An 11,645-nucleotide genomic window follows, 5' to 3' on the forward strand; every position below is an offset into this window, starting at 1 on the left:
TCTCTCGCTCGCTCTCTCGCTCGCTCTCTCTCTCTCTCTCCCCCCTCTTTCTCTCTCTCTCACCTCGCCACCTTACACTCTAGGACCTAGAGTCTAGGTATTCCTGTGTTCTTGCCCGCGAAGCAGTAATCGGAAACAGACTGCTCTGCTCTTCTACCCACAGCCACTATAAAAGTGCAAATATTGATTATTTCGTCCGATAGATGGCAGCACGTTGTCAGTTCTCTACTATGATGCCGAGGTCGGTCGGTCAGCGGCTAAAGCTTGTCAGGTGGCAGAGTGAGAGCAGAGCAGTGGTCCTCCCCTCTCTTCCTGCCGCCGCCGCTGTGGCGCGGACGATCCGCGCCCGAATGATGACGTTTTTGATTTTCAGGACATGAACGAGCCGTCGAGCTCAGTCACCGGCTCCGTCACCGGATGTCACAGCAGCGACCCTTATGACTTTCCCGTTTACACACCAGGTAACCGGTCGCGCCGCCCCGTGATCCCCCCTCGCTCACGAGAGTTCTCTAGACTGGTCCCCCACCTTCGCCCCGGTGTAGCGTGAGCGATTGCATGAGCATTAAATGAGCTCATCTGACGTAGTCAGATGCAGCTTGTAGAATCGCATGATCATCCGTTCGTGCGTCCGTCCGTGCGTGCGTCAAAAGTTGGGCACAAATCTTAACCGAACGACGTATGGTCATGATATTCGGGACAGGGGGGGGGGGGGATCGTGAAAAGGAATCGGGATGAAAAATTGATGTGTAAACGGAAGGGGGAATATTTCCCCCTTAACTTAAGGTATAAAAGGAAATACGGTGTATAGTGTGATGGGCAGGAAACCCATCACCAGTGCGAAATTGGAGGTCATGGGTCAAAGGGCAGTGGGGGAAAGGTCAGATATCAGGCATTTTCTGAGGACATGGCCTCTCATTTGTGGAAGAACTCGTCGGTAGGCGTCGTGGAAGGCCTCGGCGGCTGTGCATTCAGACTCTCGTGATCGATGAATGAGCGTGATCAACAATAGTTCCTCTTCCAAGTCACCCTCCTCGATCAACCTCCCCCCACTCTCCTGGGTCACTCTCCCTACCCTCCTGGGTCGCCCTCCCTACCCTCCTGGCTCATCCTCCCTACCCCCCTGGGTCACCCTCCCTACCCTCCTGGGTCACCCTCCCTACCCTCGCATGGTTGCTCCCGTCACCTCGTGTAGTATGTTAACGCAGTGTTGTTGTCGTCACGTGTGTGTCGGGGATTTTGTGTGCAGGATGTGAACGAGCCAACGTCGCACGTTGGATCCGTGACCGGATGTAGCAATGACTCTAGATGGGACAATCCTCCCTACGTGCCAGGTGGGCGGGCGGGTCAGGATGTGAACGAGCCAACGTCGCACGTCGGATCCGTGACGGGATGTAGCAATGACTCTAGATGGGACAATCCTCCCTACGTGCCAGGTGGGCGGGCGGGTGCGTGGGCGCATACAGAATCATGATAGTGGGCGGTGGAGGTGGTTGGTACATTATGGTGGGGGCAGTGGAGGTGGTTGATACATTATGGTGGGGGCGGTTGGGGGTGGCTGGTACCTTATGGTGGGGTCGTGGGGGTGGCTGGTACCTTATGGTGGGGGCGGTTGGGGGGTGGCTGGATGGTTCCTTATGCATATGATTATGTCATTGCATGTTGTTGTTATCCACTCTCACATGACCCTTCCCTTCTTGTGACAGAATGACATGTTCCTGTGATTTCCTTTCCCTTTGCTTAGAACTTCTAACCGTTTGGAAATGCATTGCCCTTCGTGCATCTTAGCTGGCTTAGACATGAGTTACAGTAAGGTGCATGGGCATGTTTAGTTATTTCTAGTTATTAGTTCTACATATTTTACATTTTTTGTATGAAGAAACATTTACTTTCGTCCCCCATTTCAACCGAACTTTTCCCTAATAGGCTAATATCCTTATATATAGTTATTATGATTATGCTGTCCTTGTACATGTACCTCTCTTTGTACAATGTTACGATGTATCTGGCATAATGCGGTTGGCCCCTTCACGTATCTCACATCTCTCCTCTAATGCTTCGTTCATCAGAAGCATGGCTCATTAAAGCAGATTATGCAATTAATTAAATGCATTAATGCAGATTATGTACAGTAAACGTACGATCACGATGTACAATGTAAACGTACGATCACGATGCTCTATTGAAATATTGTGTCTTCTGATCGTGACCTTGACCTCTGTGTCTGTGCTTGCAGGAGTCACCGATGATTCACTGCAGGCAAGAACTCTCTGTCCGTCTGCCAAGCAATATGGCGGTCGTCACTATGACTTACACAGTCTTTATGGACTCATGGAGATGAAAGCCACATATAAGTACTACACGTTAATCCATTCATGTTCCACGCAGGAAATTCAGAATTCGTGCTTTTCGCATCATTGCTTATGGACGAAATTAAAAAATACTCGTTTTAATAAATTCTGGAAGTAAACGTGTTATCCTAATAATTTCCTAATAATAAATTTCTAACCCCAACACCAAACCCAACCCCAACCCCAACACCAACACCAAACCTAACACTAACACTAGAACCTTATCCTTAATTACAACCCCAACACCAAACAACCAACCCCATACACCAACCCCAACACCAACACCAAACCTTAACCTAACCCTACCCAGCCCCAACCCTAACCCTAACCCTCACATTTCGTTGACATAACGTACATGCGTATACGACCAATCGCAGTGAAATCTCTTCCATTAATTCTTGTTCCTGCGCGTGACGGCAGAGGCGGCAGCATCGAGTAAACAACGAGCATCCTTCGTTGCCAGAGCTTCTCGCTGAGCGTGAGCGTGTGTAAAACGACCTTATCATCTCCGCTCGACCTCCTACCAGTGCGGGCAAATATGGCGGCCACTGGCTCGGCAGACAAATGCAAGTGTGTGGAAACACATGTACTACTCCATCACAGGTCAGCTCCCCCTGTGGCAGTGCAGCGAATATCGCAGCGCGCGGCGATGATGATTAATACTAAATAGGCCGGAAATATCACGACTCGGACTAATATGATATTGAGCTCAATCATTCTACGAATGTTTCTGGCCAATGCCCCCTTGGATATGATATATATATATATATATATATATAATATATATATACATAATATATATACATAGATATATATATATCTATACATTATGTCACTCCAGCATTATACCATTGTGGGAATAGTCACTGACTATAAATCTTGCAGTTGAATGTATCTGGCATCGCTGAACTATGTAACTTGAAACGCTCAGCTAGCATAAAACTTTACGTGCACCCTAGCTTGTATACGTTATCAGAAACGCAGTGGCTATGCGTCCGGTCATCCATTACAAAGCTCAGCACAGATTCCCCTATCTACCTCACGATTAAGCGCCCGCTTTTCATAATTGATTGCCGTATGTCAAATCCGTTGATTTTACTGATTTACTATTACTTCAAAGTTACAAAAACACATTTTTGTGCATAAAATACCTAAAGGTAAGTAATATTATGTAAAAACCTATTGTTTATTGTTTTTACTGAAAAAATATAGTTGGGTTCACATAAGAATATATATGACCGGATGCCGTAGCCTGGGAGCTGGCGCGTCCGGTACCGGACGCGTAGACACAGCCTATAAGAAATGTCGAGGTGTTACAGAAAGTATGGTCCACTGTGGTATGTTTAAAAAGCTCGGGTGGACCCTAAAACCGGGAAGAACTAACAAAGTACTTTCCCTCTCATTTCAGGCATCCTCAGTTTCTCGATGTTTGGCTGCCGCTGATAGGTGCTGACATCTGTGGGTTTAATGGTAACACAACTAGAGCAGTTGCTGTCAGCGCTGGATGCAGCTTGGTGCTTTTCTACCCGTTCTCCCGCAATCACAATTCATTGCACATGAGCGTAAGCCAATCACGTATCTTTCCATGCAGTCGTCATCCAATAGCCAAAACTCGTTTATTTACAAAAGAATTTATTCTATCAATATGTGAATAAATATATTCAAACTTTACCTTGTTTTTGTCTCGGATTCTCCCTTAATCATATGACACCACCAGTTTACCTGAAAATCGTATGTGTTCTTCAAAAAAGTTCTTTGAATACGACACGGTTTCACACAGTTTTCCCAAACGTTTGCATCTTATCGGCCAGAGTTGATATAACGGCAGCAGCACCAGGTTGTAACTACGGGACGCTGGGGGCTGTTGGAGATATTAGGTAAGCATAGTAACAGCACTTGTTTTGCTTCCTTATCATCAAGAACACGATGGCAACACAGCTAAAATCAGCTGCTAGCTCGCCGTGAGCACAAATTTATTTTTAGCACGCTGGAAACGCATTACACACTGAATACAATTCGATGCCTAATATCTCCAGCAGCCCCCAGCGTCCCGTCAGAGACAATAGAACACTAATCTGATAACAAACATTGGTTGATAAGATGCAAACGTTTGGGAAAACTGTGTGAAACCGTGAACAATAACTTTTTTGAAGAACACATGATTTTCAGGTAAACTGGTGGTGTCATATGATTAAGGGAGGATCCGAGACGAAAACAATGTAAAGTTTGAATATATTTATTCACATATTAATAGAATAAATTCAAGTTAAAAACTACGCAAAACGCTGTTAAAACAGTGTCATACACTTCTCCCATTATGTACTCTTGATAATTATACACGCTATTTGTTTTTGTTCATTCCTGTTTGTTGTTATTGTTGTTGTTGTTGTTGTTGTTGTTGTTGTTTATTGTTGTTCCTGATTATACATGTACTTATATACATTGTATGCGTTATTGTTCAATACTACATTGTAACAGGGTTCCAATAGCAGTAACTAAGAGTACTCTCATGTGACAATAACAATACAAAACGGATCTGTCTGGTTTGTCGTCATTGTTCGGCGATCCGCTTGTGGCGTCGCGACGAATTCCCTCGGAATCGGAATTCTCGGTTTCCGTGACAACGTCGTTCTGCTGCTGCAGCCTCAGGATCCGGCGGTGTTTGGGGCGGCGATGCAGTCGTCGAGTCGTGCTGCCATGACGACGCGCTACCTGCTGCTGCCTTACCTCTACACGCAGTTCCACCACGCGCACAGCACAGGTCGCACTGTCGCTACACCACTGTTCTTCGCGTAAGTCACTGAACATTTCCTTCATAAAATTAGCAGAAGCCTATTTAGCAGAAGACTTATGTTATAATGATAGTTGTAAAAATAATAATAATGATAATACTAATAATTATAGTAATCACAATAAGTTAGCCACTGCGTTTCTGATAAGGTATAAAGCTAGGGGTGCACGTAAGTTTATGCTAGCTGAGCGTTTCAAGTTACATAGTTCACGATTGCCAGATACATTTCAACTGCCAACATTTATAGTCAGTGACTGATTCCCACAATGGTATATAGCTGGAGTGACATAATATAGATATATATATATATATATCTATGTATATATATAATGTATATATATTATGTATAATATATATATATATCATTATATATACATATCCAAGGGGGCATTGCCAGAAACATTCGTAGAACAATTCAGCTACAATATCATATTAGTCTGAGTCGTGATATTTCCGCCTATTTAGTATTAATCATCATCGCCGCGCTGCGATGATTCCTGTCACTGCCACCAGGGGGAGCTGACCTGTGATGGAGTAGTACATGTGTTTCCACACGCTCTGCATTGTCTCCGAGCCAGTGGGCCGCCATATTGCCCGCCACTGGGGGAAGGTCGAGCGGGAGATGATGAGAGGTCGTTTACCCCTCACGCTCACGAGAGCTCTGCAACGAAGGATGCTCGGTTGTTTACCGACGCTCGCTCTCGCCGTCACGCGCGAGGACAGAATCTAATGGAGAGATTTCACTCGGATTGCGTCGTATACGCAATTAACGTTATGTCACGATGTGAGGGTTAGGGTTAGGGTTGGGGCTGGGGTAGGGTTAGGTTTGGTGTTGGTGTTGGGGTTAGGTTAGGTTTGGTGTTGGGGTTGGGTTAGATTAGAATAAGGTTTAGTGTTGGTGTTGGGGGTTGTTGTTGGGTTGAATTAGGTTAGGTTTGATGTGGTGTTCGTGTTGGGGTTAGGGTTTGGAGTTAGGTTAGGTTTGGTGTTGTGGTTAGGGATTTATTCATTAGGAAATATTAGGATAACACGTTACTTCCATAATTTATTAATACGAGTATTTACTTTTATTTCAAATCATAAGCAAATGACGCGAAAAAACGAATTCTGAATTTCCTGCGTCGGAAAAAATAAATGAGGCGGGGGGGTTGGGTCGAAAATGAATGGATTAACGTGTAGTACTCATATATGGTGGCTTTTTCATCTCTGAGTCCATAAAACGACTGTGTTAAGTCATAGTGAACGTCCGCATATTGCTTGGCACGACGAGCAGAGAGTTTCTTGCGCTGCAGTGAATGCATCGGTGACTGCCTGCAGCACAGACACAGAGTCAAAGGTCACGGATCAGAAGACACAATGTGTTCAATAGATGGCATCGTGATCGCACGTTTACGGGATTGTACATCGTTATTTGTACGTTTTACATCTGTACAGTGCGTGATTGTAACGTTTACTGTAACATAATCTGAATAATGCATTTAATAATTGCTAATCTGCTTTAATGACGCCATGCTTCTGATGGACGAAGGCATTCTAGAGGAGAGATGTTGAGATACGTGAAGGGGCCAACCGCATAATGCGCAGATACATCGTAACATTCCTACAAAGAGAGGTACATGTACAAGGACAGCATAATCAATAGATAACTATATATAGAGGATATGTAGCCTTTAGGGAAAAGTTCGGTTGAAATGGGGGACGTCACACTTGAAGTGTAAGTAAATGTTTCTTTCATACAAAAAAATGTAAAAGTAATGTAGAACATCTAATAACTACAACATGCCCATGCACCTTACTGTAACTCTATGTTCTAAGCCAGCTAGATGCACGAAGGGCAATGCATTTCCAAACAGGTTAGAAGTTCTAAGCAAGGGAAAGGCAAATTCACAGAAATTCTGCCACAATAGTGAAGGGTGCATGTGAGAGTGGATAACAACAACATGCGATGACATCATCATATGCAAGTAAGGAAATCCAGCCCCCCCCCCACGACCCGCACATAAGGTACCACACCCCCAAACCGACCGCCACCATAAGGTACCGAGCCACCCCCCAACGCCCGCCACCCATAAGGTACCAGCCACGACCCACGCCCCCCAGCCTAAGTCGTACCATTCGCACACCCACGACTCGTCCACCATGAACGGTTACGAGCCACACGCCACGACCCCACCATTAGGTAGCCAGCCACACCCACGACCCCACCTTAAGGTACCAACACCGCCACCGCCCGCCCCATAAGGTACGCAACCGCACACCCAACGACCGCCACCTTTAAGGTACCCAAGCACCCCACCGCCCCACCATAATGTACAACGCACGCCGCACCGCCCCACCATAAAGGTAAGAGCACACGCCACGACCCCAACCATTAGGTAGCGCAGCCACACCCACGAACCCCACCTTAAGGTACCAACCACCCCCACCGCCCGTCCACCATAAGGTACAACCACCCCACGACCCCACTTAAGGTACCAACGCACCCCCACCGCCCCCACCGATAAGGTACCAACCACCCGACCGCCCCCACCATAAGGTTACCAACCACAACCCGACGACGCCCACATAAGGTAGCGCAGCCGCCCCAACGCCCCCACCATAATTGTTAAGCCAGGCACACCCACGACCCCACCTTAACGTACCCAGCGCACACCCACCGCCCCCCAGCCATAAGGTAGCCAACCACGAGACCCACCCGCCCCCACCATAAGGTACAGCCACCCCATCGACCCCAACCTTAAGGTACCACCACCGGCCACCGACCCCACCTTAAGGTACAACCACCCCACGCCCCCCACCATAAGGTACGGCAACCACCCCCACCAGCCCCACGCATAATGTACGCAACCCCCCTCACCGCCCACTATCATGATTCTGTATCATATGCCCGCCGGCCCGCCCGCCGCCCACCTGGACGTAGGGAGGATTGTCCCATCTAGAGTGCATTGCTAGCATGCCGGTCAGCGGATCTTTTCTTTACGCCGCTTCTTTTACGATTCTTGCTCCATCGGTTTGGCTGCGCAGCGGGAGAGCAGGTGGGTCTATACTACAGAGTGCTACTGAAAACTAATCCAATCACAGGCACAGCTGAGCGCAGTGAATCCAGCGTGTGTGCAGCTGCAGGCAAGCAGGTAGAAGCTATGCTGCTATACCTACATACAGGTATGCACCTATACATACAGGTATGCACCTATACCTACTCAGGTTACAACGACGGCTTTTATAACGACGTGAGTGAACGCGCACCGCGTTGTCATGATCTAGTTCGCAAAGTAATGCGCTTACACACACGCACATATATATATATATATATAATATTATATATGGCACTAATACTGATATATATATATGTATATATATATTACATGGCTACTTCTAAGGGGAAGCTTTTAGCTGTATGCAATGATTGACCTGTTCTTCTCGGGGATTAACGAGGGCGGCATACTGATGCGTGAGCCACGCACACGGACAGGAGGAGGCAGTGCTATAGTACTAAGTAGCGTCATTCCCTCCCTCCCGTCCATAAGCACGGCTGGCTGAAATAGCAGCAGGGCTTAAACACATCCATCACCCCAGCAACGTCAACGTGTTTATAAACCACGACTGCTGGGCCTGCCCTGAGCCAATTCTGTATAGTATATACACCTTAAGGTTAACGTCAGTTAAGGAATTTAACTCTGACTAACTTTTTATACTCTGAGTTAAGGAATTTAAAGGCTCTGAGTTAAGGAAATTTAAGCTCTGAGTTAAGGATTTCAACTCTGAGTTAAAGGAATTTAACGTCTGAGTTAAGGAAGTTTAACTCTGGGTTAAGCTTTTAACTCTTTAGTTAAGAATGTTCACTCTGAGTTAAGGAATTTAACTCGGAGTTACAGAGTTAATCACGACTGTGGAAAGCGGGTCCGGTCACGGCACAGTATGCTAACACAACATTATACTACTACACTGCATGTAATTCGTCAGTCAGAAAGGTAACGTCGAATTACCTTACTGGCTGTGTTACAGTCCATGTGTGTACGTGTGGGAACTTTTGAATGCAGTATTGCTCAGAAGAGAGCCAAAGAAATCATATGTAAAGACTAATTCACAATATAATAATATAATAATATAGTACTACCTATATATATATTATTATATTATTATTATATTATATAATTAATTATTATATATTTAATTATACAATACATATGTAAAACTTCAATTACAAATCATTACAAATAATAATTGGCGGCGTGAAGCACGGCGTAAACCAGAATCATTGATTGATTGGAATCTATAAAAGGATGACCCTATCTGCTTATCTCTAGATTTTTATTACCATACGGCAAACATACATGCGTGGCGTGCGGGCTGTATGGGCGTGCGTGCCGCGTGCGGTGGCAGCTTGTACATGCGTAGCAATGCGTACATGCGTGGCGTGCGCGGTGGTGGCGTGGCAGGTTGTACATGCGTACATGCGTGCGTGCGCGCGTGCGTGCAGGTTGTACATGCGTACATGCGTGGGCGTGGCGCGGCGTGCGTGGTGCAGGTTGTACATGCGTACATGCGTGCGTGCGCGCGTGCGTGCAGGTTGTACATGCGTACATGCGTGCGTGCGCGCGTGCGTGCAGGTTGTGCGTGCCATCAGGCGTGCGTGCGCGGCGTGCCAGGTTGTTACATACGTACATGCGTTGCGTCGCGCGGCGTGGCAGGTTTGTGCTGTGCGCGCGTGCGTGCAGGTTGTGCGTGCATACATGCGTGCGTGCGCGCGTGCGTGCAGGGTGGTGCGTGGCAAACATGCGGCGTGTCGCGCGTGCGTGGCAGGTTGTGCGGGCGTGCATACATTGAGTGCGTGGCAGGTTGTGCGTGCGTGGTGCGTGCGTTCGTGCAGCTTGTACGTACGCGAATTCCAGCGTGCGTATATGTGTGGCGTGCGTGCATGGGTGCGTGCGTGCAGGTTGCACGTGCGTATGTGCGTGCGTGCGTGCGTGCAGGTATGCACGTGCGTATGTATGTGCGTGCGTGCGTGCGTGCGTGGCTGAAATGCCGCGCGGCGAACAGGTAAACTGAGGTAAAATGCAATGCGGCCTGCTCCTAACTGCACATGCTAGCAGTAATTCGACAACGGCAGGCATCTTGGCAAAGCACACGCCCAACCTAGAAGCAAGGCAGGCAACAGATCCCAGGTTGAATCAGATTTATACACACCCTGCATCATAGGTGAGCATAGGCTTTACATACTAACCTGGTATATCACAAATAGGTGAATATAATTCTATCATCACATACCTGGTATACATCATAGGTGAACAACGTAGTGCTATATACACACGCTGGTATAGCATCATAGGTGAACACGTAGCTCTATATAGCACACCTGGTATACATCATAGGTGAACACCGCGTAGCTCTATATATATAGCCCATGGTATACATCAAATAGGTGAACACATAGCTCTATATACATAAGCCTGGTATACATCATCAGGTGAACACCTAGCTCTAATAAATACATACCTGGTATACATCATAGGTAAACACATAGCGCTCTATTTATACAGTACGCGGTATACCATCAGTAGGTGAAGCACATAGCTCCTATATACATACTGATCTAATCATAGGTGAATACAGATTTATACACACCTGGGCTGCACCATATGTGAAATGAAAATGGCTCTATAATACATCCTGTGGCTGCGCGATTAGGGTGAACACAGCTCTATACATGCCTGGGCTGCACCATAGGTGAACACAGCTCTTATAAACACACGCTAGGCCTTAGATCATATGTGAACGCTAGCTCTATACACAATCTGGTAGACACACAAGGTGAAATAATATCAAATATAAACAATAATAGAAATTTAAGGACAGTTCTAAGGCGAAGCTCCTGATTTTGCTCAAACAGACGTGGTGTCTACATCTCTCTCCATTCTACACATGAATTTAGGTCACGCGTACATACAAAAGTGAATCCCTACACACAGGGCCACCGGTGAACCCCTCGTCCGAGATCGCTCTGCCCAATGCCCACACCGACGAATTTTGGTGGTTTTGGTGTGGGTTAGAGCGGGGGATGAATGGGCCACATAATGGGGGCAACGAATGGGGGTTGGGGGCCGAAGAATGGGCCACTAACCCTCACACCAACGCACAAAATCGCCGGTGTGGGCATTGGTTCAGAGAATCTCGGACTACGTACCGCCCACGGCTATACATATCGCGACTATTGACTGACCGACTGACGACAACTAATGCGCTGGCTCTGTAGCGGGCCACCATAACAGTTTAATAATCATGAGTACGGTGCACAAATATGAGCCGTTACCGTACAGCCGAGCTAACATCAATCGATGACATGCGTAATAGTGACTTATGGGCCAGTTGTTGGTCATTTTGAAGTGTGTAAATATTACTGGTTTGAGTACCGTTAAGTTTGTTGCTTTTTTCGACTAAATAACTATTGAAGTAGAATTAACATGAACGAACGTATTGCCTCACCCATGATATCGGCTGGGAGGGTA

The 11,645-nt window shown here is 46.7% G+C and overlaps 1 protein-coding gene across 1 annotated transcript in view; it reads left to right on the plus strand.

Moving 5' to 3' along the window:
• LOC106813065 (lysosomal alpha-glucosidase-like) overlaps positions 1-11,645 on the plus strand; it is a 48,604-nt gene that overhangs the window by 14,386 nt on the left and 22,573 nt on the right. Inside the window, 7 exon segments of the mRNA XM_014817108.1 lie at positions 1,247-1,433; positions 2,234-2,351; positions 2,814-2,951; positions 3,757-3,838; positions 3,841-3,867; positions 3,869-3,910; positions 4,992-5,140. Coding sequence (XP_014672594.1) covers positions 1,247-1,433; positions 2,234-2,351; positions 2,814-2,951; positions 3,757-3,838; positions 3,841-3,867; positions 3,869-3,910; positions 4,992-5,140 — 743 coding nt within the window.

This window comes from Priapulus caudatus, unplaced genomic scaffold, assembly GCF_000485595.1.
Source record: "Priapulus caudatus unplaced genomic scaffold, Priapulus_caudatus-5.0.1 Scaffold721, whole genome shotgun sequence".
Classification (NCBI taxonomy): domain Eukaryota; kingdom Metazoa; phylum Priapulida; class Priapulimorpha; order Priapulimorphida; family Priapulidae; genus Priapulus; species Priapulus caudatus.